The sequence below is a fragment of the Myxocyprinus asiaticus genome, chromosome 6 (genome assembly GCF_019703515.2).
Source record: "Myxocyprinus asiaticus isolate MX2 ecotype Aquarium Trade chromosome 6, UBuf_Myxa_2, whole genome shotgun sequence".
In the NCBI taxonomy this organism is placed as follows: Eukaryota; Metazoa; Chordata; class Actinopteri; order Cypriniformes; family Catostomidae; genus Myxocyprinus; species Myxocyprinus asiaticus.
The window spans coordinates 24014424-24038830 of record NC_059349.1 but is presented as its reverse complement, the minus strand read 5'-3'; the positions used below and the strand labels follow the sequence as shown (position 1 = coordinate 24038830).

The window sequence follows — 24407 nt, the reverse complement described above, 5'->3', positions numbered from 1 at the left end:
CACATTAAAATGAATTAATACAGTAAAACATGAAGTATATGACTCTGAACATCTGTACTGATTATTTTAGTGGCTTTGCAATGTAAGCATCATAACAAAGTAGTCAAATACATGAATATGGTACAGTACTACACACATGAATTTATAGGCCAGGCTTAAAATGCAACACTTTATTTATACAATACAATACAGTATGTAACAGGGTGTCCCTGCTCCATTTCTCCATCCACCAAGGGGTACTTGGCATAAAAAAGGTTGAAGGCCCCTGATAAATGTAATTAATAAGCCAACAATACAACATATTTGGCTCCACAGTTTATAGACTGTAATGGGATGTAAAGAGACCAATTTCTTGACACACCACCCACCAGAACCCTAAGGTTTAAATTGTGAAAAAGAGCTTTGGCTCCAGACTGGATGTTTCATGTCACCCATCATGGTACATGAACACGTTTCTAATAACATAAGGCTCATGGTAGTGCAACAAAATGATTTTTAGGGCCATAGAGAAATGGATACATTTCTTAGGGATGATAAGAACAAAACGGTTTTTCTCTCACACAGTGGAATGTTGTTGTGTTTCTGACTTATACTGCTGATCCACCCAGGCACATTAGGAGCCTGCCCAGGGTCCTGTGTTATTATTTGGTAATAATGAGCACATGGCAAAGTGTGTGTCAGGGCCAGAAAGCGTGCTCCACACTTAATTACCATGATTGCTGTGGAGTATTCGTGTAGGATTTCCCAGTTTTAGCACAAGGCTTTCTTTCAGTTTCATGGAAAAGCTGAATTATGGTCAAGAGGCCAGGGGCTGCGAGAGGCACACTGGGGTATTTTTTGTTTAATGGAGGAATTAAATGGCAGAGAAGCAATGAAAATCCCAAAGTGGATTTGGAAGTTCATTCTACAGTATGTAGTTGAAAAATGATCTTAGCATTTACTTAAAATAAATTTTTTGTAAATTAAATTGAAAATGCTTTAAAATTTTCAGCAACCTTAAAGGGTTAGTTCACTCAAAAATGAAAATTCTCTCATCATTTACACACCGTCATGCCATCCCAAATCTGCTGAACACAAACAAAGATTTTTAGAAGAATATCTCAGCTCTGTAGGTTCATACAATGCAAGTGAATGGTGAACAGGCCTTTGAAGCTCCAAAAAGTAGATAAAGTCAGCATTAACAAATCCATCTCCAGTGGTTTAATCAATGTCTTCTGAAGTAATCCACTTGGTTTTCGGTGAGAACAGACCAAAATATAACTCCTTTTTCACTTTACATCTTGTCCCTGCAGTCTCTAGGCACGATCATGATTTCAAGTTTGATTACACTTACTAGTGCTAGATGCATGTGCAATGTGCTAGATGGTGCTATAGGAAGTGTAATTGAGCTTGAAGTCATGATCGCCAAGGAGACTGCTGTCAAGATGTACAGTGAAAAAGGAGTTATATTTTGGTCTGTTTTCACCCAAAAAGACATTGATTAAACCACTGGAGCTTTATGGATTACTTTTATGTTGACTTTATCTCCTTTTTGGAGCTTTTGGAGTTCACCATTCACTTGCATTGTATGGACCTACAGAGCTGAGATATTCTTCTAAAAATCTTCGTTTGTGTTCAGCAGAAGAAAGAAAGTCATACACATCTGGGATGGCATGAGGGAGCGTGTATGATGAGAGAATTTTCATTTTTGGGTGAACTAACCCTTTAACATTTAGATCTATTCAGTATATAAAAAAAATATTAATTTTTATAGCTTAAAATGGACCTCATTACTAAAATCAAAAACAAAATTAACAAAATTATACTAATTTAACAGTTCTGTAATGTTAACTAAAATATTAGTTAACCTCAACCTTGCTATTGTAATTATTTTTGAATTATATGTGAACATAAAACTAACGTCATGGTTACTTGAGTAACCTCCGTTCCCTGATGGAGGGAACGAGACGTTGTGTCGATGTAGTGACACTAGGGGTCACTCTTGGGAGCCCGAGGTACCTCTGGTCTTTGATAAAGGGCCAATGAAAATTGGCGAGTGGTATTTGCATGCCACTCTCCCGGACATATGGGTATAAAAGGAGCTGGTATGCAACCACTCATTCAGGTTTTATGCTGAGGAGCCGATATAAGGTCCGGCCATTTCAGCGGGTAGTTCAGTGTTGTGGCAGGAGGGACACAACGTCTCGTTCCCTCCATCAGCGAACGGAGGTTACACAAGTAACCATGACGTTCCCTATCTGTCACTCACTCGATGTTGTGTCGATGTAGTGACACTAAGGGTCTATATACGAAACGCCACAATTGGCTGAACTGTGTTACGTGAACTGGCGGTGTGTGGTGGGCAGACTACTGTGTGCCTCATAGCCAGCACACCAGGTCGACACGTAACCTCCCCCAACATAGTTATGAGTGTCGAACGGCCCTTTGGGGACAAGTTGACTACCCAAGAGATAGAGACAGGCTTAACCCAGTCGTGGCCTCTTTTACCCTTCTCTTTTTTCCACTCCCTAAAAAAGAAGGGGAATTATCTGACTGGGCCGCCAGGTCTAGTCGGGGGGTGTCCCTCCCAAGGGGAAGACACCGCGGAGACCACACCTCACCCATAGGGGGGGGATATTTAAGTGGAAGAATACATCACATGGTCTTTCCAACCATGTGGAGAGTCTTCAAGGTAGATCCTACCCAGCGGGGGAGGAGTTACTACAAACATGGAGACTGGGGCAGAGGGGCTCTGCCCAAGGAAGACGCAGTTTGCCAACAGGGAAACGATTTAGCGGAAGATATATATCGCATGGGGTTAGCCTTACAGGGAACTGCCACATGCAAAGCACCTACCCTTGCACAGGGTCTGTGCAAGTAGGCTCACTGGGGGAAACGCATATTTGCGTAGGTTAGGGGGCCAGCTGTGTGCCAGCGCGTCTATGCCGAGGGTAGCCTCGGTGAGGGCGTACCAGTGCGGGCAGTGGGAGGATTCTTGGGAGGCGAACAGGTCCAGCTGTGCCCGTCCGAATCGACTCCAAATCAGCTGGACCACCTGAGGGTGGAGTCTCCAATCTCCCCTGAGGGTAACCTGCTGTGACAGCGCGTCCACTGTAGTGTTGAGGTTGCGACTTGAAGTGCTGCTGACTCCAGAGGAGGAGATGGTGGGCGAGTTGTGACATACAACGAGAGCGCAGACTGCCTTGGCAGTTGACATATGCTACCATTGCCGTGTTGTCTGTCCGAACTAACACGTGCTTGCCCTGGATCAACGGCCGAAACCTCCGTAGGGCGAGTAGAATTGCCAACAACTCGAGGCAGTTGATGTGCCAATGCATTCGCGGGCCTGTCCAGAGCCAGTGCTGAATTGGCCTCATATGCATCAACCCCAGCGGGGTGGCCATCGCCGAGGATGCCATATGCCCCAGGAGCTTCTGAAAAAGTTTCAGTGGAACCGCTGTTTTCTGTTTGAATGCCTTCAAACAGGCCAGCACCGACTGGGCACGCTCGTTCGTAAGGCGCACCGTCAAGGAGACTGAGTCCAACTCCATACCGAGAAAAGAGATGCTCTGAACAGGGAAGAGCTTGCTCTTTTCCCAGTTGACCCGAAGCCCTAGTCGGCTGAGGTGTGAGAGCACCAGGTCCCTGTGGACGCCCTTGGCAACGAGCAGATGGGGTGTGGGATCTTGAGCCGCACCGGGCCAGGATGTGCTGGATTGCCTCCGTCTGCTGCTTCCCCGCCAAGAACTGCTGGGCAAAGTCCTCGATGTTGTCGCCTGGGAAATTGGGGCAGCAAGAAACCGTGTCTTGTCGGCCTCACCCATCTCGACCAGGTTGAGCCAAAGATGGCACTCCTGGACCACTAGTGTGGCCTTCGTCTGCCTGAGAGACTGCGCCGTGACCTTCGTCGCTCGGAGAGCGAGTTCGGTCGCCGAGCGCAGTTCCTGCATCAAATCTGGGGCAGAACTACCCTCATGCAGTGCTTTCAATGCTTTTCAACATGCAGGGCAGAGGCGGCTTGTCCAGCAGCGCTGTAGGCTTTAGCCATCAGGGACAACGTGAGCCTACAGGGCTTGGACAGGAGCTTAGGGCGTCCGCGCCAGGTGGCGGCGCTCTGCGGGCATAGGTGCACCGCGAGCGCCTTATCCACCGGGAGAATCGCCGTATAGCCCCTGGCTGCCCCGCCATCGAGGGTAGTGAGAGCGGGGGAACTGCAGAATCGGGGCCGGGCAGTTAAAGGTGCCTCCCACAATTTCATCAGCTCCTCGTGCACTTCCGGGAAGAATGGCATTGGAGCGGGGCGTAGCTGCTTTGAGCGGCGCCGTGAGCCCAGGAACCAATCATCAAGACGCGAGGGTTCAGGGGGTTCCACTCTAACCCGACGCTCGCGGCTGCCCGGGAAAGCATGTCCGTCATTTCGGCATCGGCCTGTGACTGGACAATCGTCCCCGAGGAGGGAAACCCAGCTGAGGCTTCTGCATCTGACTGGACAAGCCCGCTCTCCGATGCTGCGCTCGAGAGCTCATCATCTTCGCTGGCTCCGAACAAGAAGCCAGACTCGCCGTGAGACGAGCTGGCGAACTCATCCGGAAGCCCGATTGGGGCAGACGAGCGTGCCAGGGAATGGGAGGTCCGCGGGGGGATACCCAGCGGAGGCGATCCCATTGGGGTCCCCAAATCGCCCCCAGTGCTAGCCGCGCTGGCCTCATATCCGTAGGTAGAAGGACCGAGGCGGGGAGCCACTGGGGTAGCTAGATGCGACCGCAACGTTGCCATGGTCATGTTCTCGCAATGAGAACATGAACCATCCACAAACGCTGCCTCCGTGTGGGTCGCGCCCAGACACAAAAGACAGCGATCATGACCATCCGAAGTTGAGAGATAACGACCGCAACCAGGAATAACACACAATTGGAAAGTCATCTTTAAAAAGACATGCCATGTGTGCCGCTCTTTTAGAGAAATATATACTCTTTTAGAGGAAAAAAACTCTTTCAGAAAATATACTCTCTTGTTTTCTGCCGAAGCACCCAGGGGCGTTCTCTGCAGTGCACCAGTGCAGAGGGGGGAGAAGCCGCTGAAATGCGCCGTCAGATCCAGCAGAGATGAATGAACAGTAGAATTCAGCCAAATGAGCATGACCGTTTGGCTCCGAAGAGAAAATCTGAATGAGTGGTTGCATACCAGCTCCTTTTATACCTGTATGTCCGGGGGAGTGGCATGCAAATACCACTCGCCAATTTTCATTGGCCTTTTATCAAAGACCAGAGGTGTCTCGGGCTCCCAAGAGTGACCCCTAGTGTCACTACATCGACACAATGTCGAGTGAGTGACAGATAGGGAACCCATGTGCACCAAGTTATTGTATTGTAATTTATGATATGTTTTTTATGTACTCACACTGTATATACTACATAAAAAGATGCACTTTAAATTATGTAATATTTTATTTATTTATAAACTCTTTTACATAATTCATTGAAAATCAACAGAAGTCAATTACTTTGATTTCATATATTATTGTTAATATATGGTTGTTGTGTTTCTCAGTAGAAAGGAGTAGATAGCCTACTGTATATTAGGTAAATTAAAATTAAACTGTAAAAACACTGCCACCTAGTGTGAGATTGCAATGCAAAGTCAATGAGATGAAGGAATATTTATGCATATAAACATTTTATTTGAAATGTCAAAGTTACATAGAAGAATCCAAAATGAGCAAAAACATAATTGACTTATTGATGGAACTCTGCTAGTGATTGTTAATTGTTAAAAATGTGTCGTCCTTGAAACTGTTATTGAAAAACAGATATTAATTATTAATTATATTATGCAGTAAATAGCTCGAACTATTCACCACAAATGTTTGTTCTCTGCCAAAATTCATATCAGAATTATTATCTAAAGAAAATATTAGCAGACTGGAAAAAATGCTAATAAACCAAAAATTCTTATGCTACATGACAGGCTGATGATATGGCACATTCACATTCAAGTGAACATCTGATTTCTGGGAAGCACCACCGTCCTCTCATTCAGGTACATGTCCTTATACGAGGACAAGAGATCACTTATTTTATAACCCTGCAAGAGACAAACATTTACTTTAAGAGATGGCACCTGCTTCAATTTTTGCATATGTAGTATGTTTATATTACTCTTACCAGTGAGGTTTCACAGAGTAGAGTGTTGCCCTGCACTAGGTTGCCAATGGACATGTGAAAATAGGTGTTTCCACTAGACCAAGAAGTGATCTTACTGAATGGAAGCATGACAAGAACTTCCTGCAGGCAAGCAAGCCAAAACTTGTTACAACTTTATAAGCCCTATGAAATGCTAAATGTAGATAATGAAATAATAAATGTAAACTGATACAAGCAGTGTATAATCATGGGCTTACCTTGGCTTAAGCCCAGCATTATCTTAATGCGCCCATGTATATTAGTTGCATTATGTATGTACAGATTCACACGTATTTTTACCTTTGTTGTAGGGTCGATGATGCTAACTCCTTGCTTGCTAATGGAAATCATAATAATACTGGGGTAACTCTTCTCTGATGTTTGCTGTGAGCAAGAGGACAGTCAGTAACAAGAAAACAATCCCCATTCTTATTAAGTTTACTTTTTAGATCAACCTGGTTACATTTAAACTACAGTATATACTATACATTTATTCAGTTGGTAGACACTAGTATTCAACTTAATCCAAAGCAATTGACAGTGCATTCAAGGTGTATATTTTTTAGCACGATGCTCTGCCAGTTGAGCTCCAGGAGGTAATAGGAACTGGTTACCTTTACTTCAAAGAAAGCACATCCAAAGGTGGGCCATTGTGAGATCACCTTCAGGAACTGGAGTTTGGCTTCGTCTACTGTTATTCCTGCCTGCTTGTTGTATGCGTTAATGATGTGCTATAAACAAAAGACAGAAACAATTCTGTCATTCGTCACCAGCTTTCTATCCACATAGACATGCAAAAAAGTGTAAAGTTAAAAGTTATGGATAGGTAGGCCCAGACAAAATCTGCAGACATTTTTCAATTTGTGTGTGTGTGTGTGCTGATTTTGGAATAAAATCTGCAGAATCCTGTGGAATGGATTTAAATGTGGTAAAATGTTTTAATAAAGCTCATTTAATAAATGAACAAACAAGGGTCAGGGGATGGTTAGAACTTGACTGTGTACTAAACAAAAACAAAAAAAAAGATCTACATAAGAACTATAAAACACACAATTCACAGATGCACAGTTACATCAAATTATCATCAAATGATACTGAGCCATATCTTATGCCTGAGCATCACCTTTTTCCAGTCTTCAGCCGAAATGATCCTCTGCTGATCAAAAGGTACCAGATCTTTCAGCATCTTAGGGATCATGATGAACTGAGACTTATCCGTGTCTACCTGAGTACGGAACAGCAGCCCTGCCAGGCTGATCATGTCCTCTTTAGAAACATTGTGGTACCCCCGTAAATACTTTGGTAGCTCCTGGGAAAACAAAAAGGAGCGCAAAGTTTCAAAGCACAACTTTGAACAGCAATACAAACATCTGACAAACTTTAGGGTAGATAACACCACTATAAAGACTGATAGTAAAAGCTGTTATAGAAGTTAATATATGACTAAAACGTAAGTGAATGGCAGAGTGTTTACATAGACCACAGACCTGGGGAAAGTGGAAGGTCAGGTCAGCTGTTAGGTCTTTCCCTGGGATAACATTAAACCAGAGCTTTCGCATGAAGAGTACCAGGTAGGGCACAATAGTTGGAGTACCTGTATTTGTATCAGTGATATTTATCATAGTTAGAGTCTTTTTGATTGCAGTGCACCTACTGAAATTTTAGTTTTTATTACAGCATTTACTATGTGTTACATAGCTCACCCTCTTTGACTTTCTTTCCTTTTTTGACGACATCTGTGAGTTGCCTCAGGTTGTCAAAAAAGTACTCTTCAGAATTCATACTTACTACCTGAAAGTATTAGAATGAACAATCAAAGACTAGCATTGGCCAAAAACAACAGTCAGCAAATACCAATAACTTTATTAAATAGGGGTGGGTAAAAATATAGATTTTCCGATGCGTCGCCATCTTCATTTGAACGATCTCAATATCGATTCTTAAATCCCAAGATCGATCTTTTAATCTATGCGCAACCCTCCACTACAAAGAGAGGAAATTACTTGCTTTTACAACCAAATTTCGTGCTATAAATATTTGGCAACTGAATGGTAAATGTTTACATTTTACTCATCAGTAATTGTGTAGTATAGTGGTGGAGTATTCAGCAGCAAGATCCTTTCACTGCGTGTTGAGAGTAAAAGTTCTGTTCTGTCTGTAATGTGTGTCACAGATGAGATCCACGCGACCCATTTGTCATTGAATAATGTCTCTTTTAATACCCTTTCTGTTCAATACAGTCAGTTGTTGATAAAAAAAAATAACAAAAAATAGTGAGAGTGAGTCTGCTTCACTGATGGAGTTGGGAAGGTCATTCCACCAACGTGGTATGATGAAGCCGAAAATCCGGGAAAGTGTTTTGGTGCCTCTTTGTGTTGGTACAACAAGGTGATGTTCCTTAGCCGAACGCAGACTTCTAGTGGGCGCGTAGCTCTGCAGAAATGATTTTAGGTACACTAAAGCAGACCCAGTGACTGTTTTGTATGCCAGCATCAGAGCCTTGAACTTGATACGTGCATCAACCGGCAGCCAGTGAAAAGAGACAAGGAGTGGTGTAACATGCTCTCTTTGGTTCATTAAAGACCAGACGTGCTTCTGCATTCTGGATCATTTGCAGGGCCTAATTGCACATGCAGGGAGGCCTGCAATGAGAGCGTTACAGTAGTCCAGTCTAGTTTGACAAGTGACTGAACAAGAAGATGTGTGGCATGTTCAGAGAGGAAGGGTCTTATCTTCCTGATATTGTAGAGTGTAAACCTACATGATCTTGCGGTCTTTGAGATGTGGTCTGTGAAATTTAGTTTGTTATTGATGGGTACCCCTAGATTTCTGACCATTTTGGAAGGCGTTACTGTAGTTGCACCCAGCTGCACGGTTATTTTGTGTTCAACAGCAGGGTTGGCTGGAAAGACAAGGAGTTCGGTCTTGGCTGGGTTAAGTTGCAGGTGGTGTTCCTTCATCCAGGCCAAGATGTCTGCCAGTTGAGATTAAGTCTCTCTCGTTAACATGCGCTCATCTACAGACGCTCTTTACAGAAATGCCAGTTTTGTTTAAGAGACAGTACAAGTTTTAGCATGTGTTCAACAAATCAGTGTAAATACTTACAAATTATGCAATTAAATAATAAAAATGTGACTCCAAATAATATATGAAATAAAATATCTTATTGATTGAATACATGGGTTTGTTCATTTTTAAAAAGCCAAAATGTGACCAAAATGATGAGAAATAAATAAAATATAATTAGTAAAATTAATATTTTCATAATGTACCTAGTTAGAAGTTCTGCTGTATAATTAACAGTATTAGCTGGGAGAGAATTTCTTTCATATGTAAGCAAAAGGGACATTTTAAATAAAATATACCCATATGAATCGATATTGAATTGAAATCGGAATCAAAACTTGTGAATCGAATCAGGAAATCTGTATCAATACCCAGCCCTACTGTTAAATTGATTGAAATGGCTGATGTGTGAAACCTTGTCGGTTGTTTTCACAAAGAGGCCGTATCCATCTGCTGAGGAGAGGAGGAGATCTTTGGCGATGTTGCGACATAAGTCTCTGATCCTTGTGGTGGTGGTAACTTCAAATATCTGAAATAAAAAATAAAAAAATAAAAAAAGAGTTGAAGGAGAGAGTCTTAATGTGGATGACAATACGAAAGAGAACAATAGCTGAAATCTTGCTTCGTACTTCAGCTGAATCGTTGGGAAAGTGAACTTTATGGAAGATCTGAGTGCTGTTGTTCTGAATGGCGTCTACTTCCACCTGGTGAGGAGGCAACTTCCTGCTCTCAATACTGTATGAGACAATGGACAATAAAGTGAAAAAAAAAAACAAAAAAAACAATATTGTAGATTGACTTCAACATCGTTTTAGATAAAAAGCTGCAAATAACAAATTAAATGAACTTTTTTTTGTGGTTTATTATGTTGGCTTGACAAAGTCTTGTTATTGTTACACTTGGGTTAGGGTTTTTTCAAAATCCTTAAAATGAGGCCAAAATATCTCAGTGTAACTCGTCCTAGAGCTTTAAGTCAGCACAGACGTTCAAATTGTTCTGACTCGGGTTGCTATGTCTTTTGTAACTGATCAGCCTAGTTTTCCGATAACTAATTGTATCCCCTAGACTTCCATTGAAAATGTTCTTTCTTTCTTTTATTCCTTCTTTCTTTCTTTCTGTATATACTGAACACCTTAGCAACTACCTAGCAACCATTTACAACACATTACCAACCCCCTCGCAACCACCCAGAACACCTTAGCAACCAAATACTTTTGCTTTCAACTTTCAAATCTTTCTTTAAACTGCCTAAGTATTACTATTTTAGTATTTATAGACCTACCTGAGCATAGCTTGCATTCTTAGCTGGCAGGCAGAGGCCAGTGGCTCTCTAGGTCTGGACTCCAGAAAACGCTGAACATGCCTCAGTAAAAACTGACCTGGAGGGAAGAGACCACAGCACAACCACAGCAGCTGCCAACCCCTCTCCATACTCAACCTAAAAGACAAAGAGAGAGAATCAAACAAGACTGCATTTAAGAAGCACACAGATATCATAACTAGGTACATAAAACCAAATCAGTCAAAACCAGCTTACTAACCCATTGTTGTTGCTGGTCAACTGCTTCATTATTTGGCAGTAGATCTCATCTCTTAGTTCGAAGTGCTCTGTTGCTGGGCCAAAGATATAGTCTGTTAGCTCTATGGGTGTACGCACATGCTTGACTGGATAATCTCCCATATATTTAAGAATAGGTAGAGACTATGTTAAAGAAAATGATAAGAATCAACAGTTAAACTTTAATGTGTCATGTACTGCAATCTTTTTCTTCTGTCTTAACAGTTATGTGTTAAAGACCCCATGAAATTACTTAACAAACGCAGTTGATATACAGTATATAAGTCAGAAGCTACACTATATGGCCAAAAGTTTGTGGACACCCCCTTCTAATTAACGAATTTGTTTACTCCATTAAATCCAGTAAAGAAAAATCTTAATGTTTTTTTATGTAATGGTTTGGGCTTTGTGTGCTTCCAGATTTGTGGCAACTGTTTGGGGATAGCCCTTTTCTGTTCCAGCATGACAATGCCCCTGTGAACAAAGTGAGGTCCATAAAGAAATGGTTTACTGTGTCTGGCGTGGAAGAAATTGGCTGGCCTGCACAAAGCCCAGACCTGAACCCCACTGATCACTTTTGGGGTGAACTGGAACAGCAACTGTAAGTCAGGCCCCATCGACCAACATCAGTTCCTGACCTCACTGATAGCCTTGAGTCTGAATGAGAGCAAATCCCTGCAGCCATGTTACTACATACAGTATAGTGGAAAGCCTTCCCAAAAGAGTGGAAGCTGTTATTACAGCAAAGGGGGAAATTGATGCCTAAGGATTTGAAATCAAATGTTCAAGCACATATGGTGTCCACAAACTTTTGGTCATATAGTGTATTTGCACTAAGTGCAAATGTTAACAAAAAGCATCTTCTTTGCACTAAGTGCAAATAGTGTGTGATGAGGAGGAGGGCATGGCCAGGCCGTGATGGAGCATGGCCGGCGCTGAATCAGCTGATCAGCGGGAGAGCGAGATAAAGGGGCGGCCAGCTCTCGAACCGGCGTCTCCGGCCACCCCTTTATCTCGCTCTCCCGCTGATCAGCTGATTCTACGCCAGCCGTGCTCCATCATGGCCCAGCAATGCCCTCCTCCTCATCACATAGTGTTGGATGCTATTTGCACCGCTAGTGAAAGTACTAACATACACTCAGAGCACTTTATTAGGAACACAATGGTCCTAATAAAGTGCCTGATGTGGTCTTTTGCTGTTGTAGCCCATCTGTCACAAGGTTCAATGAGTTGTGCATTCTGAGATGCTATTCTTCTCACTACAATTGTACAGAGTGGTTATCTGAGTTACTGCAGCCTTTCTGTCAGCTCAAACCAGTCTGGCCATTCTCCATTGACCTCTCTCATCAACAAGGCATTTCCCTCTGCAGAACTGCCGCTCACTGAATTTTTTTTTTTTTTTTTTGGCACCATTCTGAGTAAATTCTAGAGACTTTTGTGTGTGAAAATCCCAGGAGATCAGCAGTTACAGAAATACTCAAACCAGCCCACCTGGCACCAACAATCATGCCACGGTCGAAATCACATTTTTTCCCCATTCTGATCGTTGATGTGAACATTAACTGAAGATCCTGACCTGTATCTGCATGATATTATTCATTGCACCGGTTCCACACGATTGGCTGATTAGATAATCATGAATAAGAAGGTGTAAAGGTTTTCCTAATAAAGTGCTAAGTGAGTGTACAGTATAGGGGCATCACTGCAGCATGTTTATTGTGTTTATTTAGAGTCCCACAGACCTACACCCTACACCACCCCTAACCCTAACCTTACCTTAAAAAAAAATTAGTCATTAATCACTAGAGGGGGCCTGGGTAGCTCAGCGAGTAAAGACGCTGACTACCACCCCTGGAGTTGCAAGTTCGAATCCAGGGTGTGCTGAGTGACTCCAGCCAGGTCTCCTAAGCAACCAAATTGGCCTGGTTACTAGGGAGGGTAGAGTCACATGGGGTAACCTCCTCCTGGTCGCTATAATGTGGTTCTCACTCTCGGTGGGGCGCGTGATGAGTTGTGCGTGGATGCCGCGGAGATTAACTTCCACACGCGCTATGTCTCCGTGGTAACGTGCTCAACAAGCCACGTGATAAGATGTGCGGATTGACAGTCTCAGACGTGGAGGCAACTGAGATTCGTCCTCCGCCACCCAGATTGAAGCAAGTTACTACGCCACCACGAGGACTTAGAGCGCATTGGGAATTGGGCATTCCAAATTGGGGAGAAAAGGGGAGAAAAATAAAAAATCATGGTCTCACTACAGTAACCATAGGATCACCATGGTATTTTGTAGTAAAATCATAAAAACAACAAAATTAAACATGGTTACTATATTAACACCATATTACTGTAGTAAAACCATGGTTAATTGCATTAAAACTATGGCTTCTGTCAAAAAAACATGATTACTACAAAACCATGGTTAATTTTACCTGGATCAAACCTTTCTCTCAACTCCTTGACCTTCAACATGATCAAATTTTTATTTATTATTATAAGTAATATTAAAGGAAATATTAAGAATGGAGACAGGACACAGGATGGGAAAAAGTGGGACAATTTAAACCCGGGTTAAAAAAAAAGCACATATAGACCGTTGTTACCCGCTACACCGCTGCAGCAACACAGGGGGAGCAGTTTGTCCTCAATTTCAGTGTTTTCACTAGACTATTGGAGTTCAAATAGCCACGTTGTGTTGCAGGTGCTATTTACACCTAGTGCTATGCCTATAAACTATGTTGAGGAATTTCCAATTGAAACAGGAAGCTAGAGTGGGACATATCAAAGAGTTTGTCCCACTTCTTAAATAGCCAATAGACTTTAGTTACGTCTCAGCCATGATTTGCTACTTGCTAGTAGGTTGCAGATGGTATTAGGTGGTCTGTACATTTTAAATGTGTACATCTGCTAAAGATACATTTCTTTTAAGAGTACACTAGCATAAAGATGGTTTCAAAGCTAACACACATGGACTAAAAGCCACAAAACTCCCAATTTAAATTTCATGTGGAAAAAGTCCACATGATTTTGTTGCAATCAAGAACAAATGATTCAGGTTTTCCCTCTCCTCCTCATATGTACTACTGGTGTAAAGGATATCTGTGAAGCAGTCACAAGCGAGGTGGCAGAGATCTGAGCTTCCCTGAAGACTCTTGAGCAGTGGCTGTTTGAGAGGCTCTTTGCTGATGGCCCACAGTTTCTCTTTGGCCCCTCCTTTGCCCTTACCTGACTGCCTGTAATCCATAAAAATGGGTACAAAATGACATTATCATTTAAGAAGCTCTGACAGACTAAACAGAATGACAACTGCAACAAGCTGCTGCTTTTTTGGAGCAGGTTATCATTTAAATCATGAGGGAGAATTTCAAAGTGCATGTTGTTACCTGAAATAGTCAAAGGAGAACTCCTTTAGTGTCATGAAGGCTACTCTCTCTGTGATCTCCTCCTTTTGCGGCAAAACCGGCAACACTGACTTTCTCCGTGCTGGGCTCAGATTTAGCAAACTCTAGAGGTATATGACATCACAGGAATAGAAATTAATCACATTGCAACACACAGACTGACAGGCTGTCAGGAATGTTGTAAACAAAAACAAGCAGAATAATACAAACAGTGAAGTGTCCCCATGCTGTTATACCCTTGGAACGTAATTTGTCCAATCAGATTAAAGATAAGAGAAGTCATATGATTACCAGTGTTTCTTCAGTGGGCTTATTCAGGATTGGAAGAATCTGAATATCATCTATGGAAACAGCTCCAGTTTGATCTGTTCTCTCATTCCTTGCTTTGATCCAGCCTCCTTCAGGAGCATATTCTCTATCCTTAATGATATTCAGCACATCACCCTTTCTGAAGCTCAGGAATGTGGGGTCCTCTACAAGAAAGAATAAGCAAGAGCTATGAATGAAGACCAGTTCAACAGCCACTTTAAAGACTCAATGAACTCGCTTGATGAGTGCAGTTCCTGTGTTGATGTATTTTGTTTTGAAACAGGAAGTTGGGAAGGGACATCTTGAACTCGTCAATAAAAAATAAAAAACAGCTAACAGCCTTCAGTGTCAGCTCTGGCATGAGCAGCACGGTGGAAAGGGGTATGTGTGTATGGCTGTAAACTAAAGCCTATTGGCTATATTTGTAAAAAGGGACTAGCCGTTTGACATGTCCCACCCCATTTTCCTGTTTCATTAGGACATATGTCAAAACACCAAAAAGAACTGTGATTCACTGCAACTTTAAATCTTAGATGGCTTTATTGATCATTCATAAGAATATAACACAAATGAGAATACTAGAAGGAAAATCTATGTTTTCACTGTGAAAGAAGCACCTTGTCTGCTATGGTCCTGCATTGCCACAGCATACACAGATCTCTCCTTAAGCCCTGAAAGGAACATGTCGACCAGCTCCACCAACTCCTTTGCCTTCACAACCTTCAGTTCATACTCCCCCGTTGGAGTCGTCAAATTTACAATCCCACCAGACTTGTCCTCACTGTAGGAGAAAAGAAACGAGGGAAGGAAATTGAGATGGTTCAACTCTGCAGAAATCTCAAGCAGTAGTTTTTCATGAATACTCAGGTGTAATTTAAGTGCATCTCCATATAGTTTTTGCAGAAAAAGGGATTATTTTACCTATGCATTTCAATTCTTAACACTTCTGGATATGAACGCTGCAGAAATGCGGCTTCTTTCCCATTCTGGAAGGAGACCCCGTTCCAGTTCACGACTACCACAAACTGGTCTTCAGGCAATGGTGGACCTCAACACAAACATTCAGTGCTTCACATTAACTTCAAAAAACTAAAATACAACAGTAAATAATACACAGATTAAAAGCATTAAGCAGAGAAAAGCTTTTTTTTTTACCTGAAATCTCGTAAGCCTCAAATAACTTGGAGAAATAGATTGGCCACTTGTTGCGTGCATATTGGACAATCTCAGCCTTCACATCATCAACAGTTGTAGAAGAGTTTATGTAAGGACCCTGAGAAATCATGCAAGATCACTGCTTGTATTATTCTCCAAAAATCAAATTTCATTCAATAACAAACTGTTTATAAAAGCATATGAATATACCTCTGTGTGCGCCGAGTTAACCAGTTGTACCAGTTTGGCCAAAGACTTGTTCTCAATCAGACTCAAGTTCATACACTCATGAACTATTTTCTGGGCTGTTTCCAAACTGCTTTCAGAGCCATACTTTACATAGTAATGTTTGGCTGCAAGCTGCACATAATCATCCTCCTAGATCAAGATTATAGGTCAGCAACACATTGAGACTAGAAATCATAAACACCCTGAAGGGGTGGAATTAATTCATTGTTCATATTATGATCAAATTAATCAAGTTACATTTTGTTTGAGTTTGAGGTCACTATGTACCACATGTGTTTACTGACAAATAGGCATTCATAGCAATTGTGACTAACGGTTATTTCAGCTTCAGTTCGCACTGTTGCGTGTGGATGAATTGCTATATCTTCATGTTTTTTCCAGCTGGTATAGACCTATGTTACAGTGAGGTCTGACTCAACCTTGAGGAAAGATAGCCCCTCTTTTTTGTTCTGTCTAATGATGTCATTGCAGGGATTGTTTGGAGTTTTCAGAGTCATGTGACTAAGCCAAAGGAACTGAGGTCCTCTGCGATTTATGATGAACCTGCAACCCTTATGACACTTGCTAATGACTTTTATCGAAAGATAACCAATGACGCAGCTCTGAATGACACAGAACACCATGATTTTAAGATGTCTAGAATTATCGTGCTGTAATCAGAATCTTCGTGATGACATCAGTTTATTTGCATATACAATTTTTATTTGGTGCTTAACACAGAAATTTTAAATATAAACAAGCCCAAAATACAAAATATTACGAAATAATGGAGACTTGGCTCCGTTAAATGCTTTAGTCTATATGTACCTTTTTACCAAATTAAGCTTTTTATAGCCTATAGATTCACCAGATGAAGGGTTTTATATATATATATATATATACATACACACACATGTATAAACCAGATGAGGTTAAATTAAATTTAGAACACTTAATTAACTAATCAAAAAACAAAATATGCATCAAGATAAAAATATGGATGAATATTGTTGATGAAAGATTTAGATACAGAAAATCCCCACGAGGGGTCAGTGAATGTGTTTATTTCACCTCTGGTGGCCTCTGTTATACTGTAGAACTAAACCATAATACATTTTAAGCCGACTATGAAGGAATAAATAAAAAAAACCTATTCGAAACTATCTGTAAAATTTTTGCCAATAACTGGTAGTTTCAAAATGCAACTATCGGCACCAATTAATCAGTAAAACCGATATATAGGTCTACCTCTTGTTAGATCCTCAACTAATTCTAAAGCTGATCCTCAGATTTTTGTTTCTCTATTTTGCCTTTGTCTTCAGTAAACTCTCTCTCAACTGACTGAAACTAAATTTTGACTCCTGGTCTTCATTGTTCATACTAGTCTTTCTAATGCATCAAGCTGTATTCCCCTTTAATGTAACTAAATGTTCAAGATAGGAAAACAAATGTTAAAGTTTAAAGGGATTTCTCACCCAAAAATTTAAACTCTGTCATAATTTATTCAGAAATGTCATATGAGTTTGGAAGAACATGAGTGTGAGTAAATGGTGACAGAATTTTAATTTTGGGGTGAACGATCTTTTTAGAATTTCCTATTGAAAAACCCATATTGATCAGCCATAATTCTGAATTTTTAAGAGAACATATACCACCTCAGTGTCTATGGTGGTTGTGATCTGCCTATAATTTATAAATTACGTGAAAGTTTCAAGCACATGAGACGATGGACTGACATACCTTATCAGATTGATAATCTCCATGTTTAAGCCCATGTATTATCTGTCTGTAGATGAGGTCAGTGCTAATAAGGTCATATGAACAGTCGTGCCATGGAGTGAAGATCTCTTTACGGAAGTAGAGGCGCCAGGGAGCGTGCTGTTCCTCTCTCCCTTGCCTCTTCTCTTCTTGCTCACACATAGATACAGCATCCAAAACATGCTGACCGCCACTGCCAAGAGACCACATCTGTAACCAGAGCAAGAGATGAGGGCAAAAACAGGATAAGAGTTTGTCTATGTTACAAATGGTCCACAAGACATACAAAAGGAAAGAGGTAGAGTTATTTTGATGTGTCGAAATTAGAGGCACCATTGTGGTTGCTCTACTGTATATGGCTCGGGTCTCTCCTATGATGTAAGTCTATTGCAATTTTCTTGTCCACCATAGACACATTTCAAGTCCAATCGCTTATAAAAGCATAAGCACACCTCTCTTCAACAAGCTGCATGATTTGAGGTATCATTCATGTCAACAGCACAAACAGTGCCAGTGAGTAGTAATGTCCACTTATTACAAATGAAGGTGCTTTTAGAAGTCATTAAAATGAACAAATCACAAACCTTCTCATTCATTGCAGCGTATAGGGAGAAGCCGTAGGTGTCCTGAAGGTTTATTTTCTGGATGATAGCATTGCACACTTCTGCAGAAGTGCTGGCTGAGTCCACATGCAGGCTGATGCTTCTGCCATCCATCAGACCCACAGCCACTGCCATGGGGTTCTTGGTCTCAACAGCCTTGCAGTTTTAGGAAAGAAAGGCTGGTTATGTTTAGGTAATTTTAAAGAAGAGGGATGCATTCCCCATCACTTCAGTCAGAGGGATTGCCTACCTGTAGTTCAATCCAGCATGGTGGTTCATATCTTTCTCCATTTGCTAAAGTCCTCTGCAGTCTCTCTGCACAGTAGGAGGAATATTCACTTGGCCCATGGCGTATAAAATTCTGCAAGTACTGTGGCAAAAAGATTTTGGTGAACATAACATAATATGTAGGGTAAGATTCATAAATTTTTTTTTTTTTTTTCTAAATAACACTTTTATTGATTCAGACACATGAAACAGATATGCAAACATATATACACCGAATCAACTTTTAACCCCCATAATTCCCTTTCACCCTTCCAATCCCCCACCCTGACCCTCAACAAATATACCTGTGGTCCAACTTGAGAATAAAAAAAATAAATAAATAAAAATCACACACATTTAAAACTACACATCTCTCTCCACTTCCCTCCCTGAGAGCCTTCCAAAAAAGCCAAATAGCTGCCCCATTTTTTATTAAATAACTCCAAGTTTCCCTGTCTTATATATGACATTTCTTCAAATGCCACCACCCTGCCCATCTCTATGCACAACTCCTGAAATGAGGGTGCTCCAGCCGACTTCCATCCCCTAAGGATTACCTGCCTGCCGATCAAAAAATTGGCTAGGACACAATTTTTTATATATTTATCACCTATATTAATGACCGCCCCATCGCCTAATATACAGAGTCTGGGGCAAAATGAAATTTGAGTGTCCAATACATCACACATAAATCTCTGTACCCTCAACCAAAAATCTTGGATCTTAACACACCACTAAAAAACATGGGTTGTGTCCCCATCTTCTGATTGGCATCACCAGCAGGTGGGTGTGTCTTTAAGACCAAGCCTATACAATCGGGGGGGGGGGGGGTTCCCAATAGAATCTATGTAAAATCTTAATTGCATAAGGCGCACCCTTGCATCTCTAGATGTAGACTTGATGTTTTTTAGAATCCTAGCCCACACTCCCTCCTCCAATACCAAGTTTAAATCTTTCTCCCATAATCTCTTGATAGAAGTTAAAGCTCCGTCCCCCAGACTCTGAATTATCAGGGTGTAATACACTGATGCCTCATGGCCTTTTCCAAAAGCAGTAATCACCACTTCCAGAGTATCAGCCACTTTAGGGGGGGTGTATGCTACTCCCAAATATAGTACAAAGCAGGTGGCGCAGCTGTAAATACCTAAAGAATTGAGACCTGGGGATCCCAAAATGCTGAACCATATTTTCAAAGGATCTCACGCTCCACTCTCATACAAGTCACCGAGTGTACTAACCTCCCTCACAATCCACTCTGTCCAGCAGAAAGGGGACTTATGAATACATAATTTTGGGTTCAGCCATATGCTCGAAGCAACATTTAAATAAATGTCTGAATTAAACACTCTGGACAATTTTGTCAATACCACATGTAAATGCGAGATAACGGGGTGTAACTTAATTTCTCCGGTTAGTTTGATAGAAAGGCTTTGCGGTGGCGAAATAGGGGCAAGAAATTCCTGTTCAATACAAAACCAGGGAGGGGCTCTCTCAGGTGGAAGCGACCAATGAGCCAAATGTCTGAGACCGAATGCATAATAATAAAACAAAATCTTGGGTAGGCCTAGCCCACCTTTGTCAATCGGCCTATGCAAATGAAGGACTTCGCTATGCTATCAAATTGCTTGAAATAAGAGAGAAGGACATTTATAGGAGAGATTGTAGCAGGTAATTGAATTTTGGAATATAATTCATTTTAATAACATTAACCTTCCCAATCAAAGATAAATGTAATGAAGCCCACCTGCCCACATCGCTCGAAAACCTTTTTATTAAAGGGTCAAAATTAACTCTAACTAAATCACACAAATTTGCTGGGAATAAAATGCCCAAATACTTAATGTCCTGTTTGGGCCACTGGAAGGCACCCGGCTGAAAAGCCGTTACTGGGTAGTATGCTGTCAGAGCCAAAGCTTGAGATTTAGACCAACTGACTCTGTATCCTGAGAACTTAGGAAAGGAATTAATAATTCTGTGGAGGCAAGGCATAGATCTAGTAGGGTCGGAGACGAATAATAAAATATCATCTGCGTAAAGCAAAAGCTTATGCGCTATACCTCCCGCCACCACCCCTGGAAAACCATCCTCCTTTCTTATTGCGGATGCTAATGGTTCCAGGGTAAGACAGAACAATAATGTGGAAAGAGGGCAACCCTGCCAGGTGCCCCGATCCAGAGTAAAATAATCTGAAATTAATCCATTTGTTTGTACCACCGCTACCGGGTGTCTATAAAGTAACTTAATCCATCCAATAAAAGTATTTCCGAACCCATATATTTCAAAAATCTTAAAAAGATAATCCCATTCTTCCATATCAAACACCTTTTCGGCGTCAAATGAGATGGCAGCAACTGGAGTCTGATCATTCACCACTGACCACGTGATATTGACGAAACGCCTAATGTTATCAGAAGAGCTATTGCCCCGAATACCGGTGATTCTATAAAAATTTTGAGAGACAGAATTACACAGTAAAATATAATCTATAAAACAAACTCCAGCCAATAGGCAGAACAAACACAAAGAGTATGTAGCTTCATCCATAAAACTGTCCTAAAGGTGTATTATTCTACAAAATAAACTCCAGCCGCCAGGTGGAACCAGCACAAAAAGAGCGTGCAGATTCTTCAGACAGTCAAATTAATGTTCAGTGAGCCGGTCCATTCGGCTGCAACATGAGTGTAAGCAAATAACTTACTCCAATGACTTTGCCAGAAATACTCCACAAAATAAACTCCAGCGGAATAAGCACAAAAAGCGTGTAGATTCATCCACAAAACCGTCCCGAAGCTGTGTTGCTCTACAAAATAAACTCCAGCCGCTAGGCGGAACCAGCACAAAAAGAGCGTGCAGAATCTTCAAACAGTTAAGCAAGCGCCACAACATGACCCACTCACTCTATTGACTTTATGAAGGACATCACTTGCTGTGGGCATGTGAATGTTTTACGGCTATCCTTAGCATCTATTCTCAATTTGGCCGGGAATATCAGTGCAAAAGCGACCTTCCGTTGATGTAAAAGTTTCTTGCATTCCTTGTATCGATCATGTTTCTCTCGTCGAGTTCGCAAACTCTGGGAACAAGAAAATGCTGTGGTTCTTCCAAGAAAGCCTTCCTTTACTCCTTGCCTCACGTAACACAAGATCTTTATTGGATGATCTCAGAAATTTGGCCAGAATTGATCAGGGCCTGTCTCCCTCAGCAGATCGCCAAGCCAGAACCCTGTGAGCTTGCTCGATTTCCAGCTTATGGCCTGCTATGTCGAGCAGACTCGGAAAGACCAGTCCAGGAATTCCACCATATTCTGTCCCTCCACTCCCTCCGGGACTCCCACGATATGGACGTTATTCCACTGGCTACGGTTTTCCATGTCCTCCAACTTCTCCCAGACACACTCCAAACCCACCATGGTTGATAGCAGATTAGCAGAGCAATTCCCTCTCCGATGACTCCAGATAATCAATCCGTTTCTCGACATCCCCCACTCTTGTGACCACATTAGTAAATTTTGCCTCCATGGCAGTGATCGATCAACGTATCACAGCAAGATTCTCCAAGTCAGCAATGACCTTCGTCAGCATTACCGACATGTTCAACATCTCTCGCCGCATTTCCCACAACTCTCCGACCAAATCGACTCCCTGGTCCGCGGCCTTCTCAGGGGTGTCAGCCTGAGCACGTAAGTGTCTTTTAATGTCTCCAGAGCCTGAGGATTTTGAATTCTTTGACATATTGTCCTCCTAGAACAGTTATGGAACAGAGTGTATCGAATCTCACCAGTTTATGTCATTAAAAGGTATTAAAACTAGCAAAGTGCGCAGAGCTCGCCGTTCACACGTCCGATCCTCATATGGCGTCACGTGACTCCCGATTAATTAAATTTTTTAAATATATTTTTTTATAAGTAATTGCATTAACACACTAAATTGACAATGCTAATCATAGGGATAGAACAGATATAAAAAATAATTAGGGCTGGGTATTGATAAAGAGTTCCCGATTCAGTTCCGATTCACAAGCTCTCGATTCGATTCAGAGTTTGATTCAGTGTTGATTCATGTGGGTATTTTTCTGTTATAATGTCCCTTTTGCTTACATATAAAAGAAATTCTCTCCCAGCTAATGCTGTTAATTATACAGCAGAACTTCTAACTAGATACATTACGAAAATATAAATTTTACTAATTGTATTTTTATTAGTTTTTCATCATTTTGATGACATTTTAGCTTTTTAAAAATGAACAAATCCATATATTCAATCAATAAATAAGATATTATACTAAATAGATTTTTTTGTTACATATTTATTTTTTAATTGCATAATTTGTACTATTTACAAGTATTTATTTTTGTATTCTGTCTCTTTATGAAAACCGGCATTTCTGTAAAAAGCGTCTGTAAATGAGCACATATTAACGAGAGAGAATTCAAATGGCTTTATCTCAACTGTACTATGCATGATTAGAATTAAATGTTTATTTTTTGTTGTTTTTTTTAATCAACAACTGACTGTATTGAACAGAAAGTGTATTAAAAGACATTATTCAATGATAAATGGGTCGCATGGATCTCATCTTTGGACACATTACAGACAGAACAACTTTTTCTCTCAACACGCAGTGAAAGATCTCACTGCTGAATACTCCACCACTATACTACACAATTACTGATGAGTAAAATGTAAATTTGGTTGCAAATGCGAGTGTTTCTTCTCATTGTAGTGGAGGGTTGCATAAAGAGTAAAATATCAATCTTGGGATTTAAGAATCGATATCGAGATTATTAAAGGGATAGTTCAGCCCCAATTATTTTATTTTTTTAAAATCATCATTTACTCACCCTCATGTTGTTCCGAACTCATATGACTTTCTTTTGTCCGTGAAACACAAAAGGAGATTAGAGGCAGAATAAAAGCCTTCATTCATTGCACATTGCAAAAAAAAAAAAAAAAAAAAATCATAATTAAATGGAACAACATTTGGGTGTGTAAATGATGACAGAATTTTCATTTTTCGATGAGCTACCCCTTTAAGGTATTTCTTACCATAGTGAGGCGGTCAGTAGGTGGAAAAATACCCAGACAGATGGACAGAAGGACCCAGCCTCTGTTCGTACTTTTCTGGCTCTTATTGTCTGTTAATTGCTTACAGATCTGACAGTAGATTTCATCTCTAAAAAACAAAAATAAAATCATCATGATTCTGTAACCATCATCTCTTTTTTTGAGGAATGCAATATATCACACATAATGAAGAATGTAAATGACCCTTCTCCAAACCCATCAACAGGTCATTGATCTTAACCTTATATCTTGTCGTACAATGGCGTATCCCACAATAATGTGTAATTTCTCCAAGGGTGCCATTGGGCGATCAAAAGTTGGTCCTTCTCCAAACAGCACATCCTCTTCCTCCTCAACAGCCTGCATTTTAGGTGTTGGTTCTTCAGCTGGCTGTAAATTTCAGAAGAATGATTAGTAGGAACCTGCATCTTTATACAACTTAAAAATAGTTGTATGAGTTGAAGCTAGTAATATTGACTGTTGTTGTAAATCACATCTAACCTCTTCTTCAGGAATGGTTGAGTGTTTTCTCCTCCCAGTCCCAGTTCCTTTCTGTTGCTTCGTTTTCTTTCTCAAAATTTTCTAATAAAGACAGACACTACAATGTTAAAATAAGCAGTGAAGGTTGTGAGTAAGCTTCTGTAGCCTTAAAAGCAGTGTCTCAATTGTTTACCTGATCTAATCCAACAAGGCTACTGAGTCGCCGTGCTTGTCTCTGACCGAGGTTCCTCTGGATGGGGTCAGCTATAGCAGACACACGCTCTTGCTTCGGCTCTGGAAGATCTCCCATAAATCTCAGTATGATCCACCACACTGTCAAACAGGCCTGGAGAAGAATCAGGA

The 24407-nt window shown here is 41.1% G+C and overlaps 1 protein-coding gene across 1 annotated transcript in view; it reads right to left on the bottom strand.

The window, feature by feature from the left end:
• Positions 1-5655: 5655 nt before the first annotated feature.
• LOC127443201 (unconventional myosin-VIIa-like) overlaps positions 5656-24407 on the bottom strand; it is a 31944-nt gene continuing 13192 nt past the window's right edge. The window contains exons 23-47 of the mRNA XM_051701794.1: positions 24238-24390; positions 24066-24146; positions 23806-23954; positions 23547-23673; positions 18486-18605; positions 18218-18391; positions 17616-17843; positions 15858-16025; positions 15648-15765; positions 15414-15540; positions 15110-15273; positions 14475-14656; positions 14166-14287; positions 13882-14015; positions 10769-10922; positions 10510-10665; positions 9857-9962; positions 9643-9756; positions 7865-7952; positions 7649-7755; positions 7285-7470; positions 6776-6892; positions 6462-6545; positions 6144-6263; positions 5656-6063 (exon numbers count right to left, since the gene is read on the bottom strand). Coding sequence (XP_051557754.1) covers positions 5971-6063; positions 6144-6263; positions 6462-6545; positions 6776-6892; positions 7285-7470; positions 7649-7755; positions 7865-7952; positions 9643-9756; positions 9857-9962; positions 10510-10665; positions 10769-10922; positions 13882-14015; positions 14166-14287; positions 14475-14656; positions 15110-15273; positions 15414-15540; positions 15648-15765; positions 15858-16025; positions 17616-17843; positions 18218-18391; positions 18486-18605; positions 23547-23673; positions 23806-23954; positions 24066-24146; positions 24238-24390 — 3372 coding nt within the window. The 3' untranslated portion in view covers positions 5656-5970. The remainder of the gene's footprint in view (positions 6064-6143; positions 6264-6461; positions 6546-6775; positions 6893-7284; positions 7471-7648; positions 7756-7864; positions 7953-9642; positions 9757-9856; positions 9963-10509; positions 10666-10768; positions 10923-13881; positions 14016-14165; positions 14288-14474; positions 14657-15109; positions 15274-15413; positions 15541-15647; positions 15766-15857; positions 16026-17615; positions 17844-18217; positions 18392-18485; positions 18606-23546; positions 23674-23805; positions 23955-24065; positions 24147-24237; positions 24391-24407) is intronic.